At 35.5% G+C, this 18,651-nt stretch overlaps 1 protein-coding gene across 1 annotated transcript in view; it reads left to right on the top strand.

The window, feature by feature from the left end:
- The window catches only part of LOC108719961 (5-azacytidine-induced protein 2), a 33,712-nt gene extending 15,347 nt beyond the window's left edge, over positions 1 to 18,365 (top strand). The window contains exons 6-8 of the mRNA XM_018269294.2: positions 100 to 149; positions 7,883 to 8,007; positions 16,495 to 18,365. Of these exons, the coding sequence (XP_018124783.1) occupies positions 100 to 149; positions 7,883 to 8,007; positions 16,495 to 16,868 (549 nt within the window). The 3' untranslated portion in view covers positions 16,869 to 18,365. The remainder of the gene's footprint in view (positions 1 to 99; positions 150 to 7,882; positions 8,008 to 16,494) is intronic.
- The last annotated feature ends 286 nt before the right edge of the window (positions 18,366 to 18,651 follow it).

The following is an 18,651-nucleotide window of genomic DNA, read 5'->3' as shown; positions in this document are numbered from 1 at the left end:
TCTTTATGTTTTTATTTTTCTACTGACAGATGCAGCTGACCCCTTCTGAAATGCAATACACTATGGTTTGTAATTATTTATTTTTCCTTTTAATTACAGGACTCTGCAGTGGACATGAGTGAAGATTGTCAGAACCTTATACCCGAAAGGTAGCTATCACTCTTTCTGAGAGCAATTGTCTATAGTTCACATGCATTTAATATTCTTTAGTTAATGCCCTAGGGATAGAAAAGAAGCTTTCTGCGCAGGGTAGGTTCACATTGGGCATCTCCCATGCAATGCCTCACTCACTTTGCTGGTCATACAGGGTGGTCTAAATCTTTACCTCCGAGTGGCTTTTTTAATTTTACTGAGTAATTCATTCAATGCTGAATTGTATGGGCTTTTACATTAAAACCACAAAAGCTTTAGAATTACTTTTTCATCTGGCATCAGGTCATGTTAAAAGAAAAGCAAAAGATGAAATACTTATTCATAATTATTCAGTGTCCACACCATAGTATTTCCTAGACTAGAGCTATCCTTTGCAACATTGACGGCTTTTTTTTCAGGTAAGTATGTACCAACTTTGCACACTGTTCCCGGTTTGACTTGCAGTATTTACTTTCCATTTTTCCATATTCTATTTTAACAGTCCCTGTTGATGAAAAGCCACATCAAAGAAAGTATAGAGAGTGCAAAATATTGCAAGGGAACTTCTTTCAGTTTTCCAAATACAACTGAAGCTTGGCCAAAGGTTCACCTTCAAGCAGGACATTGATACCAGACTTAAGGCTAAATCAACACTAGAGTGACTCAAGAACAGAATAGGCAAATTGTTATAAAATGCTGAAATACCCGTGGCACTATTTAAAAATTGAGGGGCCATGTGTCCTCCAACTAACCTCATCTCCCTGAAGGAAATCTGTATAGAAAGATGGGCTAATATGCCTACAAATTGCAATCTGGTACCTACTTACATTGAAAGACTCTTATTGCTGTGAATAGTGATTGCACCAAATATAAAAGTGTTTACATTAAATACTTACTGAGATTTATTTTTACTTATACTGAGATTTGTTAACATTGAAAACATTTAAAAAGCAGTTAAAAAAAAAGTTTCATTGTTTTAAAATAAAAATGATCAGTGGGGTTATTATTCAGAAGCTAACACACTTGAACATGATTTTTTTTTACTCCTGCTGTACATCCATTTGTGTCTGTATGCAGAATCACAAGGTCGAATCTAAGTATTTATTTTTTCTCTATTCCTATAAAAATCCTCTTTTCAAAGTGTACAATATATGTTAATTTGTGAAAATAAACAGAACTAAACTTACAACTGTGGCATGTCCGAAAATAGCATCTAAGTGCAACTAATAGTTCAGCTGCATTCCTCTGGGCCTAGTGTAAATACAAAGTATTTTATACTCCCATCATATAATGACATTACTAAAGGACAGTTATCTTTAAAGGATAAGGAAAGCTACCAAGGCAGTTTATTGTCAATAGATTAGCTACAACAGTGCAAGCTAGAACACCATTTTTATTCTTTAGAATGCTTTTCCATAGCTGAGTAAACGGCTCTAGACACTGTATCTGTTTGTTTAGTATAGCAGCTGCCATATTAGCTTGCTGTGACATCACATGTCTGAGTCTCTCCCTGCTCCCTCATAGCTCTGAGCTCCGATCACAGCAGGGAGGGGAGGAGGGAGGGGGAGAGGAGCAAACAGAGCATGCTCAAGTCCAAGCCTTGGAAGTTTATGCTGAAAAAAGGAAGTCTGATACAGAAGCCCATGTGTACACAATAGAAGAAAAGAAATGTGGTGTTTCTTTTGACAGGGGACTCAGAGCGGCATTTCTTTGAGGGTTTTCTTGTGTATTTATGAAGACCGTTCTGAAAAAGCTTAATTAGTTCTCATTTCCTTCTCCTTTAAACGCTAATTGTGCTGTTATAGTAGTGCTGTTATAGTTTAACAATATAATCAAAAATCCGTTATTTCACCATTTTTTTTGGTCACACAAGAAAGATAATTTTTGTTAATAATTTGGAACAATTCTTAAGTATAGATTTTAAAGGGTTTTTTTTGTTGCTATTTTATACCAGAAATCTTGCAAATATATGCCATAAAATGATTCTACATTATTATAAAATTATTTCCAACTTTTGATAAACCTCATCCTGCAGGAGAAGCACCATTTGTATTTAAGCACGGTGGAAAAACGTAGCCTTTTAAAAAAATCTCCCCCTTTCTTTTATAGGTTGTCCCTATTTAAGAGATTAGTGTTTGTGAAAACTAGTCTAGTAATCACAATAGATTTTTTTTTTTTGAGTTTCTTCAAATACAGTACTGTCTGTTTTACCAAGCTCTAAGCAGGTTTGTGTATAGATTATTGGTATTTGTAGTAATCTTCCATGTCCGTTATATTTCCCTTCATAGGGTATTGTCTGATTTTGTAGCTAAGATTTGGTTTGTAAGTGGCATATAAATTCTATAGCTTTGTAAGCAAACTGAAAGGGGAACAAACAGAGGTACAAGAAAGGGTGGTAAAATGGTTTCCTCTTATTTACTGCAGATATATTCACTTCCAGCATTTAAAGTTGACCTGTCACCCAGACACACAAATCTGTATATTAAAAGTCCTCTTCAAATTAAACATGAAATCCAATTTCTATTTTTTTTATTACAGCATTCAAAGCATTAAAGCTGTAAGCTCATTTAAAAATCTCAGCTGTCAATCAAATATTGTCTGCCCCTCCTCTATGCCCGTGGCATAGAGGCGGGCAGACAATTACTTTCACTTTTCATTCAGCACTTCCTAGATGTCACTGCTCTCCACACATTCCCCCGTTCTCTTTACCATTTAATAGTGTAACCAGTGCATGGGGATGGACATCAGGTCCCCGATTCTGGTGCACAAACAAGATTCTGAGATGATACAAGACTTGCCTTATTAACAGTGTCCACAAAATGGCTCCTGCCTGCTTGTTATAATTATGAATTCCCAGACTAAAGGAAGCAACATTCAAATAATTTATATAGTGTAATTAAAGTTCATTTTGCTTGACTAATGTGATAAAATAGGATTTTGAATCATTTTTTTGGGTGATCGGTACCCTTTAAAGTAACATGGGTAGAAAGATTGTCTGGTTTTACTTGTTCTATTCACACATTTAACACAAGAATCATTGTGATTCAGGACACTAATACTTTGAAGCTCAGAGGATATGGAATCAAACTTCATGTTTGTTTTATAAAGCAGAAACCTTGAATACCCTGTATGTTAGAATTAAAATAATATGCAATAAGTTACTTGCATTCTTCCACAAAACATAGACCAATGGCCTAAACTAGAGTTACTTTATATTTAACTGGAAAATGTATTGGCACTACTAGAAATGTGTTGCAGTGATTCAGTCAGGGACATTATCTTTTTCCTGCAGATAGCCTTGCATTAAAGCAACGAAAAAATAAAAACATATCAAAGGAAATGCAATTCCAAGCAATAAATGTTTCCAATGGTTTTAATGTTTATTTGTATATGTAATTGCTGTGGAACGCGGTTTATCTATTCTTTTTTTTATTTACTGTCCTGCCTGACTCTTGAAGTAACGTAGCAGAATCCAGCTCTCTTCCAGCCAAGACTCCATTTCCCAAGTGCCTTGCATGTCCTGTCAATAACGGATCTGTGAAGAAACATTGTGGCTATTGTGGGAATTTAAGCCTTGACTGGAGGGCATAGCTGGCTTTTACAACATTGTTTCAACAGTACAGAGACTGGGCCAGAGAGATACAGGTATGAGATCATTAAACTTGTTATCCAGAAAGATCCCAATTACCAAAAAGGCATCTTCCATAGACTCCATTTTATCCAAATCCAAATTTTTTAAAAAACACTTCCTTTTTCTCTGTAATAATAAAAAAGTACATTGCACTTGAGCCAAACTTAAGATATAATTACTCCTTATTGGAAGCAAAACCAGCCTATTGGGTTTATTTAATGTTTGCATTTTTTTCTAGTAGACTTAAGGTATGAAGATCCAAATTACAGAAACATCTGTTATCCGGAAAACCCCAGTTCCTGAGCAATCTGGATAACCGGTCCCATACCTGTACTGCTTTTTATAGCAAAAACATGTGCTAATGAAATAATTTAAAATATAACGTGTCGCATTGTTTTTTGATTTTTTCATTATGCAAAATTTCATTTTTTTCTTCATTATTTGTTTGAAGCTCCATTTTATATACCATAAATATCTAGTTGAAATGATTATCCTTGTTTACTTGTAGCAAGTATGTCTTGTAGAGAAATTCATTTTAATTAAACAATGACCTTAGGCTTGTCCTTCCTCTTCCATGTAAGCTTTCAGTGTCCCAGCCTCACCTGTTGTGAGCAGCACAATTTGAGCACACAAGGGAAGTACTATTACTATTACTAGTACTATTCAATTCCATTAACCATTGGAGTACTAGGCTATCAGTGAGCACTGTGCAGAATCACCAATAACAATATTAAGTGAGATACGAGTATGTGCATGTGAATTTTTAACATATGAAACTACTATTTAATTCCTCCTGTTCTGGGTGCAGCACATAGACAGTGTTGTGTTTTTTTTTAAATAGGCATATACATTTAATTCTGCCATTGTAGAGATAGCATAATGATTCAGTAATTTGCCATGATTCCCCAGTTTTCATGTGCAAAAGAGAAAATAAATCATGAAATGTGTTTAGTGTTGTCCCTTTGTTTTATTCCAAATAGTGTATTCCTTATCCTATATTACAATCATATCCACTAGGGGGAGAGCAAGTTCTTGCAGCGGCCATGATCTGACATGACATGATCGGATAGTGGGTTGTTATTACAATATGGAAAAGTCATAGAAAAGGATAGCAAAAGCCATTAACTTTGCTACCTTATTTAAAGGGATAGTAAAGCCAAAGAAATGTATTACAGATTTTTTTTTGGCATAACCATTATGCTCTAGTTCTCCTGGAGTGAAGCACATACAGTGCTTTGACCTGGGGTACCTCATTTCAAAAACTGGGATGGTACACAGACGTTAAATATTAATAACAAAAAATCTTAACATGGGATTTCTTTGTCTTTATAATACAGTAGTAAAATGTCTATATTCTATTCAGATCTATACAAATACATAATATGGAAAATATAAATATTAAAAAATAGCATTTCCATTTAAAATATTTTGGGTTTCCTAAAACCTTTAAATATTAGGAATAAAAACAAGTTAAATAATTGCAGCTTTGTGTGTAAACCCAGGCATTTTGTACTGCTGAACTGAACTGCTAGGTCACTTATAAAGTTTTTGGAGTTTTTTATTTTGACTGCGCTATACAGTACATGTCTTTAACCAGATTAGTGATGTTTATTTGATGATATGGCCATTCAGTACACAGGAGTTGTCGGTTTTAGCAAATCCCAGTGATCTAATATATTGCTGTTCGGAATTTCTTTATGAATAAATGTAAAAACTGCACTGAGCACAGAACTATATACTGATGCCTTTTGTCTTAAGCCTTTTGACTTAAAGGGGAACTATAGCAAAAATGAAAATTTTATATAAACTTACTTATACTGAAGTAAGAAACTTTCTAAATACAATCAATTAAAATTTCTGCATTGTTTCTGAAATAATCAAGTTTATATTCACTATTCCTCTCTCTGCATCTTTTTTTTTTTTATTATTATTCTGTCTTCAAGCATCTGTTGGGTGTCAAATGAATGATCCAATATATCTTATAGGGGGCTTCCTTTCCTAACAGATGTATTAGAGCTCACTCAAATAACTGATTGCAGTACAAACAAAATCTAACAAAATAACTGCCTTTGCATAAATTCTGCATGTAGAGACTGGATTTCTGGTCATTTTAATAGAGTGAGCTAATGCATCTTCTAGGCAAAAGGAGCCCCCTATAAGATATATTGGATCATTTATCTGACACCCAACTCCTGAATGAATAGAGAATAAAGAGAAACATGTGCTGACAGAGGAATAGTGAAGATAAACTTGATTATTTCAAAAACGATACAGAATAAGTTTCTTATTTCAATATGCTGAAACTAATATTAAAATTCCATTTTCACAATAGTTCCCCTTTAAAAAAACTTTTAATTGAAATGATGGATGTAGAAGACAATGGTGTATCCTGCTAATAAAAAGAGATGCTTCATGCAAAATGTACAAAAAACCAAACCAAGTGTTTGCCTATGAAATGTTCCTCATCTATTTGCATTTTTGGATGAGGTTGCCTTACTAGAGGAATCATGGCAACTCCCACTCATGCAAATAATAAATGCATACTGTTATGTTTAACTGAACATTCATAGGAATAGTGAATTACATAATTCTAACCCAAAAGAATGGGCAGAAGGTAGTTTTAATTAACTTTTAGTATGTGATAGAATTAATAATTTAAGCAACTTTTCAACTGGTCTTCATTTTTATTTATTTTTTAATTGCCTCCTTTTGATTCTTTTCAAATCTGGGTCACGGACCCAGGCAATTGGTAAATGATTGCGCTATGAGACTAAAATTTTGTTATTGCCACTTTTTATTACTTAGAATTCTATTTCAGCCTCTCCTATTCATATTTCAGTCTCTCATGTAGAACACTTGTGGATGCTAGGATATTTTGGGCCCTAGCAACCAGCTAGCTGCTTTAGTTCCAGACTGAAGAGCTGCTGGACAAAAAGCAAAATAAACAACTTTAATATGTTAAATTAAAATGAAGTGTTTTCTATACGATCAGGATCAGAAAATAACATGGGGAGGCACATTTATCAAAGGTCGAATTCATGCAAGTTTTTAAAAAATCCCCTAAACTCCCATAAATTCAAAATTCGACCTATTGAAATTTATTAATAAAATCAAATGTTTTAAACTCTGATGGATGGAATCGACCCTAAAACTTGAATCGAATTCGAGTTTTAAAAACTTGAATCGAATTTGAGTTTTAAAAACTTGAATCGAATTCGAGTTTTAAAAACTTGAATCGAATTCGAGTTTTAAAAACTTGAATCGAATTCGAGTTTTAAAAACTCAAAGGTCAGGAAGACTGCAAACAACTCCAAATTGATCCCTGGATCTCTCCCATTGACTTAAACAACGATTCTCAGGTTTTAGGTGGTGAACAGTTGAATTAGAGTTCTTAAAGGGCCTTAGTATGTTAAATCTTGAAAATTTAATTGAAGTTTTTTAAAAACTAATTGAATTTAAATAACTCAGTCGAATTTGACAGTTTGGACCATAAAAAATTTGAAAATTCAAATTGGGATGCACCGAATCCACTATTTGGGATTCGTCCAAATCCTTCATGAAAGATTTGGCTTTATAGCGAACCAAATCCGAATCCTAATTTGCATATGCAAATTAAGGACAGGAAAGGAAAATGTGGAAAAAAATCGTGTTATTTCCCTACTTGCCCCTAATGTAAATATGCAAATTCGGATTCGGTTCGGCCAGACACAAGGATTCGGCCGAATCCTGCTGAAAACGGCCAAATCCGAAACCGAATCCTGGATTCAGTTCATCCCTATTTTTAATTCAACCCTTGATAAATCTGCCCCTTTGTAGAAAACACTAATTTAATACTGTTTACATATTAATGGCAATAGTTGTAAGATTGCAGTTTTCAGCCAAAAGACAAAATAATTAATTATTAATTTATTGAAACTGACCCTGGGTTTTTCTTGATAATAAAGGACCATCGCATATCTGATTGGGATTAAATCGCTCAAAAGCTCTCTTAGGAGTTGTACAGTATTTCTTTCTATAATTTAGATCCACCCTGACTGTAATGTAGAAATGTGACCCCCAACAGGATGACTCTGGGCACGAAATATAAATATGTGCCTGTGTTTTGTTTTTGTTTGTCAGCGAGAGCAGCATGCGGCAAGCGTTTTGGGAACTGAAGAAAGAAATGTCTAATTTACATCTGATGACTGAAGTACAAGGCAAGGTGCTAAGAAAGCTGAAAGCAACCGTAACTGCATCCAAGAAAGGCAAGTCACAGTGTCGCCAGTAATGAGTTGGCTACAAAACTCTGATCCTGATAATGCCATTTAGGAAGCAACTTTCTATCATATCTCATCAGAATCTTGTTGTTTGAGGCCGATCTGTCAGAGTACATTACAGTTTCAGCCTACCCATTTTCTGGTTTGGCTTCTGTCTCATACTGGTCAACTTCACACATAAAGGTGTTGCTGATTTGTTTTTCGGCAGTGCTGTATTCTGTTCCCCTTGTGGCTTTTTTTTTTTTTTCTCAGCCAGCCTAAGTGAACAAGGCAGAGGTGTTAACAGTTTCTGTCTGACCTTTCTCCATATGTAACTCCCATATAAACAATGCATATATTTAATGTCTGGGTACAAAATACTTGGGTTCATTACCGTGATCATGTATTCGTTTCACTTTTAATAATATGCTTCTAAAAGACACATTTATGAAAGGTCGAATTTGGAATTCATAGTAGTTTTTTAAAACTCCCATAAATTATAAATTTGACCAATCAATATTTATTTAAAAAAATCAAATTTTTAAAACTCCCATGAATTAGATTGGTCCGAAAACTCGAATCAAATTTGATTCAAGTTTTTTCTCCGAAAAAAACTTGAATGTTAGGAAGGCTGCAAACTCCAAATTGATATCTGAACCTCTCCCATTGACTCAAACAGCGATTCAGCAGGTTTTAGGTGGCGAATTCGGGTTCATAAAGGGCCAGAGTATGATAAATCTGAAAAATCTAATTTTTTAAGAACTCAAATCGAATTTGAATCACTTCCTGACCATAAAAAAAAAAATCGAAAATTTGAATTTCTAATTAGAATTTTCAATTCAACCCTTAAAAAAATCTGCCCTTAAATGTTCCATTTGCTGTTAGATTGCTTAACATCCAATCTGCCACAAAGAGCAGAGAATGTTGCTAAATGCTTGTCTCTGTTTCCTCTGTTCTATGTCTCTCTTATATTCCTGTGTTGCCTTTTAAAATGCATTTTAATGTTACCTTTAAAAAATAAGGTTTAGCCTGGTGAAGATAAAAGCATCATTATAAGCAGAATGCTGGTATTTTTCTAGCAGTACAAATGTAACTGTTTCAAGTGCAAATGACAGCAACTGTTTTCACCAAGGTGTAGGTACATTAATGCAGAAGGGTGTGAGATGAACACAGAAGCTTCCAGTTGTGGCTGAACTTCCATGTTCCAGGAGCAGCAATCTTCTGGCTTCGGGCATAATGGCAAATGTATCACAGTTATGGCCACAGAGCCTTAACCCTAGTTACAAGGGCAACTTTTTCCACAGAGTAACAAAAGTGCAAATCCACTAATTACTCAGTATGCGGTATAAAAATTGCAAAAATGTCAGTCTCTTGCTGTACTTGTATACGAAGCTTGCCTTGTGGTGCCAGAAGGATCACATCTTAGAAAACAAAACATCAACTGCTGGAATTCATTAATGGAAAATACAAAGTTGGTGAGAAACTTGGTTCTTTCATTCATTTTTCACAATGATGCTTGTGTCAATACATGCTCTTTATGCCGGAGTAAATGTCGGTAGTCCATTTTGCTCTGTAAGTTGCAAGCAGCAAAATGCAGGGCATGTAGATTTAAGGGAGCTATGGAATTAATACCCTGTTTTTAGGCTCCCTTTTCTGCATTACACCTACTTACCAACCCAAGCAACTGATCCAGAATTGGAAATGATGCCATTCATACCTGCATTGTCCAACCAAAATGCAAAACTGACTTGAGCACAAATTACCAACAGGGACACAAATCAAAGTCCACTTTGGTTAATCTAGCACAGGTCATGGAGTGAGCATTTGGAATCTACAATAATATTGGAATTATGGAATTAAATCGGGCAAAAAAAGTAGTGTATTGTGTTCAATAATTTGCTTCATAAATGAGCCTGAGAAAGTTAAAGGTGTTTTAAGTATAAATGTTTATACCTTAAAACAAATTATTTTAAGGGGTTATCTGTTAAAGAAGACATATTGTGTAAAAAAACAAGAATTCGCCAGTTCATTGTACTCTTAAATGTAGAAGCAATGTGCATTAAAAAGTAGTGTTTCGGGTTGATTTCTACATAACTCCTACTAGTCCTGCCCATCAGTTTCACTTCTTGCCAGGCTGGGAACTGTACAATTGGCCATAAATGTAAATGACCATATTCTTTTGTTGTATGACCTGTTAGTAGGCTGAATGATCAGAACTGCAGGAAGTAGAAAACCAGAGGCTTTTTTCACTTCCTCGTTTGCTCATGTACCAACCACCCACTAACAGTGCATGGGCAGGGAAGATCTTCATTTTAGCTAGATCATAGGGTAGTCTGTCAAAACCAACTCCCAGACTAACACATGCCCAGACCAAACCTAGGCAGCCTACCAACATTAACACCATTGTAAAAATCACATAGTCAAACTTACTTTTTACCTTTTTTTTTTTTATTATTTAAAGTTTTTTTATTGTTTTTTCCCAGTCATGAATTTACAATAACAAGATCATGTATATAACAAAAAGAAAAGTGAAGGAAGAGAAGAAAAAAAAAATATAAAAAAAATGGAACACCTTCATTTATATATACTGTTAGACCATTGTTGTCATATTCTTAAGTTAACCATATCACTTATCATATAAATACAGGCATTGCCAGTACCTAGCAATTTTGGGGAGGGTTCCCTGGGTACGTGCGAATGAGCATTCGTACGTTGCTGTTTGGTTCAATTCCTGCAAGATGGGATTGTATTGAGGGAATATCCTCCGTTTTCCATTTCCTTGCGATAGCCATTCTTGTTGCGAACAAAATATGATACATTAAATAACATTGTGCTTTGTTATACTGTAATGTTTGTATTGGATTCATTATACCCAAAAGTGCTAAAGCCGGAGTAAGTATAATATTAGTTTTAGTAGTATCCTGTATCACATTCTCGACTAATCTCCATAAGGTTTGTACCTGGGGACATTCCCACCAAATATGTAAACAACTCCCTGAACCCCCGCAATTTCTCCAGCATTTATTCGGTGAACCGTATATTCTATTTCATTTGCTTGGCGTTAAATACCATTGGTAGATTCATTTCCTAGTATTCTCAAGGTGATTAACACATTTAGAAAATACTAATGGCGATATAAACGCTTCATTCCATCGTTGTGTTGTGAATGTTTGATGTAGGTCTTTTTCCCATTTTTGTATGAATCCATATTTATTTTCCAACAAATCCTCCGGTAGTACTAGCAACTTATACAGTGAGGAAGTACCTTGCTTCTTAAGAATGGGATTTCTAAAGAAAACTTCCCAAACTGTAGGTGGTCTATTAACGTAATGAATCCATTTCTGTGTGTAATGGCGAATCTGCAGATATTTATAAAATATTTATAAAGTTGAAATTCTTGCTGTATTGACGTAAAGGACTTTAGTGATTGACCTTCCATTAATTGAAGTAATGTGAATACACCCCTTTGAGACCACATTTTAAATTGTAAAGATGGTATGTCCATAGCAATTGTGTCTAACAATATATGGGGTGATGGAAAGGGAGAGATATATTTAGAATTGCGTATAGATCGCCATTTCTGTATTATCCACCCTAAATGAGGAGGAATGGTGCCTAAATTGCAAAAAGTTATTGAACTATTACAGGTAAAAATTTGAGCTGAGGTCCAAGGGGAAAGGCAATAGTTCTCAATGTCAACCCAGTGTTTAGTGCCTCTAGGTAAATTCAACTCTGCTAGTTGATCTAATATTGATGCTTTGTGATAAATTGAGATAGCTGGAGATGCCAGTCCCCCTTTTTTTTTACCTCTTGTTGTAAAATTTGTTGTGCCAATCGTGGTTTTTTTTGAATTCCATATATAAGATGTGAAAATATTTACTGTACATATGATTGTGGTAAAGCGATTGGCACAACTCGCATCAGATATAACACCTTGGGTAAACATATCATTTTCAGAGCCTGAATACTACCAACCCACGATATAAACATGGTTTTCCATGAACCAATTTCCTCTCTTATTGAATGTAAAAGAGGTGTAAAATTATCCTGAAAGAGATTACCTATAGTATTTGATAGATGCATACCCAAATATGAAATCTCTATCTTTCCATTCAAATGGATAAGTCTGTTTTAACTGTACCATAATGTGTTCAGGAATATTCATTCCCATAGCTTGGCTTTTGGATTGGTTCAGCTTATACAATGATATATTACTAAAACCTTTCAAAATTTGTAATAAAGTTGACACTGCAGTTTGTGGATTGGATCAGAAAGGTGTCCCCCCAACATTTACCTGCGCAGATGAATCTGCGTATAAGGCCATAATAGCTGTAGAGAAATAAGGGGGAAAATCAATTTTTTTAATACCCTCTGAATATATTCCCAGTGTATGCGTCAAAGGCCTTCTCCGCATCGAGGGATAAAATTAATGAGGGAATTTTATTAATTTCAATATGATGAAGGATATTTATACATCTGCGGGTGCCGTCATAGGCTTGTCTCTGTTTGAGGAACAGGCTAATACTTTTGCATACATTTTTAAATCTGCATTTAAAAGTGCAATAGTCCTATAATTTTGACACAATGCTGGTTCTTTTCCTAATTTCGGGATAGTTGTAATACTGGATATATATAGTTTTGTTAGGGGATCTAAAAGTACCTCCTTATATAATTTGTAGTTTAGATGTGAGAAGCCATCTGGGCCTGGTGCTTTCTTGCTGGGAAATAATTTAATGGCAGCTTCTACTTCCCTTAGTTGTATAGGCAAACTCAGACTTTCTTTATCCCCAGATTTAACCTTAGGCATATTAACAGAAGCCAAGAATTGGTCTATAAGGTCCGGAATAGGATGGTTCTCAGAGAAATAATTATTTAAGTTATAGAGCTTACTGTAAAACTGTGCAAATGCATTAGCAATTTGGATTTGATTAATACATTTAGTGTTAGTGTCTGTTTTAATATGCGCTATATTAGATTTGATCTGCTACTTTTCCAATTGTTTAAGTAGCAGATCTGATGCTCTGTTGCCCTTATAGTATGTATTAGCTTTTAATTTATGCAGCGCATATTCCATTTTCCTGTTGGTAAGGCTATTAATTTTATCTTTTAATTGTAAAATTTGAGAATAAATTTTCTTTTTTGGATGTATCTTGTGTTTACTTGTAAGGTCTGCTAACTCTATTTGTAATTGCGCTAAGTTCTCACTCTTGACTTTTTTATATGAGCCGCTGTTTTAATCAAGAACCCGCGTACTACTGCTTTATGGGCACACCAGGTATTAATGACCCCTGTATCCTGTATTGGATTTAGTTTAAAATATTCAATTATACACTCTTTGATTTTAAGGGATGTCTCAGTATTTGTGATCAGCTGGTCATTAAGTCCCCAGGATGGTTTAGTATTAATATTAACATCTAGAGCTAATGTTAAGGTAATAGGAGAATGATCAGTCCAAGTTATTATACCTATCATAGCTTGTTGTAGTCTAGGTAGATCTGAGTGAGAAATTAGAAACATATCGATACGGGAATAGGACATATGAGGGTGAGAATAGAATGCATAATCCCGTTGTGTTGGATTAGATAACCACCATGCATCATATAAATGGTATGTCTGTAGCAAGGGGGAAAGTGTGTGGTATTTGGGGGGCTTTTGTTTAGGTGTTTTCCTATCCCACTTATTGTCTATAGTACAATTAAAATCTTCCCCAATTATCAAAATGCCCTTCTTGCATTGCGATACCTGCTGTAAGACTTGTCTAATAAACCCAATCTGTCCTTCGTTTGGATCGTATAAGTTAACCAGTGTATACCATTGGTAATACATAGTACCGATAATTATAAGGCATCTACCTGAGTGATCCACCATATACTTATCCAAATGAAAGGGAATTTTCCTATGGAATAGTATGGCTACCCCTTTATTTTTTGTATTTGCTGATGCTGTAAAACAAATTGGATAAATTTTTATTACCCAATGTAGGTTGGGCTGATCTTAAAAAATGCGTTTCTTGTAGCCATACAATGTCACTAGAATTTTTAGCCTCCTCTCTTAGTGCTAAGGCGCGTTTGGTTGGAGAATTAAGGCCATGAACATTCAGAGATATACATTTAAGTGCCATATATATTTAAAAAGGTTGCTATTGTAGGTGGATTTCCACAGGAAGATTTCTTGTTAGCTTTTGCTGACCAAACAACCAATAATAACCGTAATATCCCCATGTGATACCCCGTAAAATCCCCAGGGTTCCTCCTCCCACCTCTGGACACCAAAAATCGCCCAACTAAGTAATTAAGACCAGAAACATTCAAAAATATCCATCTAGGTGCTACCTGTAGCCCCATGATATGGCTTGAATATTTAGCCACCTCTTTAAGTGTTACGGAATATTTAGTTAGAAGGTTAAAGCTGTAACCACTCAAAGATATCCCTTTATATGCCATATATAATTAAGAAAGTTAGTGCTATTGGTGAAAATTCCCATAGGTCTGTCTCACATTTCAACATATTTATGTCAAGTTTTACAAACATTACGTCAGCTGGTATAAAAATTTCCTCAGAGTCAAAGGAAGGGAAAAAAAAAAGGAAAGTACACACACCAATTATAAATAAACCTAGCTATGGTGGTAATATAAACCACCAAACCTTGGTAGCAGTAATCAGATAATATCCATATATAATTGTCACAAAAGTCAAATTTCCAATATGTTTCTTCCACCACCATGGATTAGTTCAGGAAACCAGTATAATATAACGGAAAAGGGGGGAAGATTTTAACTATTAATAAGGATTGGACTGGACAGTATATCTGCATGCTCGTAGGTCCAATTTTAGCTATTAAGCAGCTTATACTTGCCCATGACTGATAGTGTATTCACATGTGTCGTTGCTCTGTTGATGGCTTCCTCCTTGGCATTTTTTTCCAGTCGTCCATCACTCGATTCGGGCTTTTCGTTCCGGATGTAGAGGGAGGATCAGGCAAATCTATCTCCCATGACTTTTTAGTAGGGTAGTTCCTTCCTCTATTGTATTAATAACGAAAGTCGTTCCATTCCTAGAGCATAATAATTTAACAGGAAAGCCCCATTTATAGGGAATTGTATGTTGTCTCAGCATTTGAGTGATTGGGTTGAGAGCCTTCCTTTTTGCAAGAGTTGCTGGTGATAGATCCGTGAAGAACTGAAGAGGTTGATATTGCTCTGGTAAAGTTCCTTTTTCCTTGTCACCAACATAAGTTTCTCCTTGGCGTGAAAGAAATGTAATCTAACCAGTACATCTCTAGGTGCAGAAACAGGATCTGCTTTAGCTTTCGCTGTTCTATGGATCCGGTCAATTAACAGATGCTCCTTTGGTATATCTGGGAGAATGGTTTGTAGCAGCTCTGTGAAGTGCGACATCAATTGGTCCGTTGTTACTGATTCAGGCATACCATGGATACGCACATTGTTTCTCAGTGACCTGTCTTCCAGATCAATTAGCTTGTTCTTTATTTGCTGCACATCCTCCTTTATTGTGTCGGTTTCGTCCACCAGACTGTTATGGGCCGCAACCAATTCTCCCATTTTATTTTCTAAGTGAGCAGTACGCTCTCCTAAATCTTTAATGTCTGACCGGATCTCCTTAGCAATCTGTTTAAAGTCTGCTTGAATATCCGCCTTTAAGGAGTGTAGTAGCTCTCATCTTTTTTTCGGTGAGTATCGGCTCGTTGGGCTCACCGCTATCCGCTTCGAATTCCAGTGGCTCTTCATTGCACGTGGTTTGTGTTTGTGATAAACTCTCTCTACCACGGGTCTGCTGTGCTTACCATAAAAAGTCATAAGTTTTAGCGGAGATTGTTTCTTTCTCGACTTCCCCATAGTATAATCCCAAAATCCGCTTCGTCTTGTGGGTTTTCTCGCTCTGGGCAAGTATCTTTACTGTCTGTCTGATAGTATTCGAGCGTGGAGTGCTGCAGCAACACGTCCTACTCCATTAGCCGTTAACCACGCCCCCTTTTTGCTGTTTGGTGAATGGGCAAGTTGTATTTTTACAGTCAACAAATAACAGGTTTGAAAGAAGGATTCAGTGGACCGCATTGTAAAATGGTTCTGATTTAAACAATCTTCACAAAGCATTTAATAGGTACAAGCAAGGACCAAGACAGATGCCATTGTGCATATACGTTACATTATACATTAAAAAGAAGGGGCACATTGCTCAGTAGTGCCTGAAAATATTCATATTATGCTGCAGTAGTGCAGATAGCAATATTAAATATTCATGTTACTGGTATAGAGCTTACTGTGCTTTCCATTGTGGAGTTTTGCCAAAAACAAACATAAACTGCTAGAAATGTATTCCCATTATTGTCTCTGAAATAAGCTGTGTCTGTTCCCCAGGTTTTGCCACATAAGACTGTGTTAATTCTATTAGCACTGGGTGCTATTGTATTGGCTTATTGTGTTAGTGTGTGTAAGTGCTCTTTGTCTCATTTATGATCTCTACATGTTTTTGCAGTTTATCATACTGATTCTGTACAAGAAGAAGAAGATTTTCTGAAGGACTACAATAAGTTACAGTTATCTGCTGCTTGTGCTGTACCAAATGAACATATGCTTAGTAGTGTTCCAGCATCCAAACCACAAGGACACATGAACCGTCTTTTGGAAAAGCCTGATTTCTCACACTGGACACATGAGAGGCCTATTCCAGTAGGTGGAACAGACAGTGAAGATAGTGATTCCTACCAGAAGCCATCTTTCGGAGAGGGTTCCTGGGTAATACCAAGTCCTCCAAAGCCTAACGAAACACTCTTCTGGGAAACCAAAAATGATTCTTCAAAGACTTGTGTAGCCCGTTATTATAATGCTTATGATGACTTTAAGAGTTAAAAACAAATGCCACATTGCTAATGTTCTGAATTCCGTTGTTTGAGTATCATGTTGCTCATTACAGGTTTTACTCCACTCAAGTAAAGCATATTGAAGGCAAAGGGTAGTATGGGAACAGTTCTTGCATTCGTCAATGAAAATATGTATAACCAATAATTTATTGTCATCCAGCAATTTTACCTCTCATTATCAATTATATTTAGTAATCACTTTCGTGTTTGTGATTTACAAAATGATGTAAGAAAATATAGAATGTGAAATCTCTTGAAGAATCTAGTCATTTGGCTAAACATTATTATTCTGATTAGTTGGGTTTTATTTTGTAGTCTGATCTTGAAGTGCACTTTAGTGAATGTAAGAATTTACCATTTCCAAAAGAACCAGAGGCGGCCAGTGCAATGGCACACTCTCTCACTACTGGCTATTATAGCAAGTTTTGTATTCTTGTGTTTAGAGTGTGTTCACAGAGTCCCAATCCATAATCAACAATGGTCAGTTTTAGCCCAAAATTGTCTTAGGAAAAGCAGAAACTGCAAGTACTGGAAACATTTTGTAGATTCTATAAGGGTGGGGTCTGCTTAAAATAAGCACAGGTCACTTGTTGGTACCTTCTGGTTCTGGCTCTGAATCCATTGCTGCTTTCTCTAGAATGTGACATGAATTGCTTGTATTGCTGTTTTGGGGCTGTTAGAAACTTACCACTGTATATAGTTGTGTTATATGGCTTCATTTTATCCTGATTTCTTGCAACTTATTCTAAATGATGGCAGTTAGCAAAGGAAGAACTGCATTAGATGGTAGTTTTGCAGTCTTTTAAATGAAGTTCCACAAATATTAACTGGCAGATTTATCAAAGATCGAAGTTTGAAGTTCTAATAAATTTGACTGTTCTCATAACTCGAATGGGAGGTTCTTTAAGAAAAAACTCGGAACGTTTAACATTCGATCGAATAGGAACAACCCAAAATCTGAATGGAATTTGAATCAAATTCCTCCAGAAAAAAAAAATTGAATGTCAGGAAGGCTACTAACATCTTCAAATGGTCCAACTGACCCTTTGCCATTGATTTTCAAACTAATTGGCAGGTTTTATGTGGCGACATTTCAAATTAGAACCGTTTCCAGGGTCGAGGTTTGATACATATCGCATTCAAATTCGAGTTGGTGGTTTTAAATTCAAAATTATGAGTTTTGACCCAAAAGATTTTTACTATTCGAACCTTAGTAAATCAGCAACTAAGTTGTGTAAGTGGATTAGTTCATTGCTGTCAGTTCTAGCATTTTAAAGCTGCCTACACATTCATATTGCTAGGACAAGCCAAATGTATTCACTATTACTCTTAACATCATCCCCTTAATAAGTAGGTTTTATGTGCCCCATTGGCATGTGTGCAAGATCATTGGCCAACCCAGAAGAGCATGGGCTTGTCTAATCCAATTATTCAGATGGAATTGTTGGGTAAACACAGAATCGCAAATTTGCACAGAATATTAAAATATATATATATATATATATATATATATATATATATATATATATATATATATATATATATAAACAATTCAATCAAAGTGTTTTTATTGAATGATCACTCACGTGTCCAACGTTTCGGCCCACATTAGGCCCTAATGTGGGCAGAAACGTTGGACACGTGAGTGATCATTCAATAAAAATCACTTTGATTGAAATGTTTGGAGTGCGGATCCATTTTTGAAGATGTGTGTGTGCGTGCGTGTGTGCGCGCACGTAACATAGTTTAGGTTCAATATTTAGTGCTAGGAT

This window comes from Xenopus laevis, chromosome 6S (assembly GCF_017654675.1).
Source record: "Xenopus laevis strain J_2021 chromosome 6S, Xenopus_laevis_v10.1, whole genome shotgun sequence".
NCBI classification, from domain to species: Eukaryota; Metazoa; Chordata; class Amphibia; order Anura; family Pipidae; genus Xenopus; species Xenopus laevis.
Note: the sequence above shows the minus strand (reverse complement) of the source record. Positions and strands in the feature narration are given on the sequence as shown.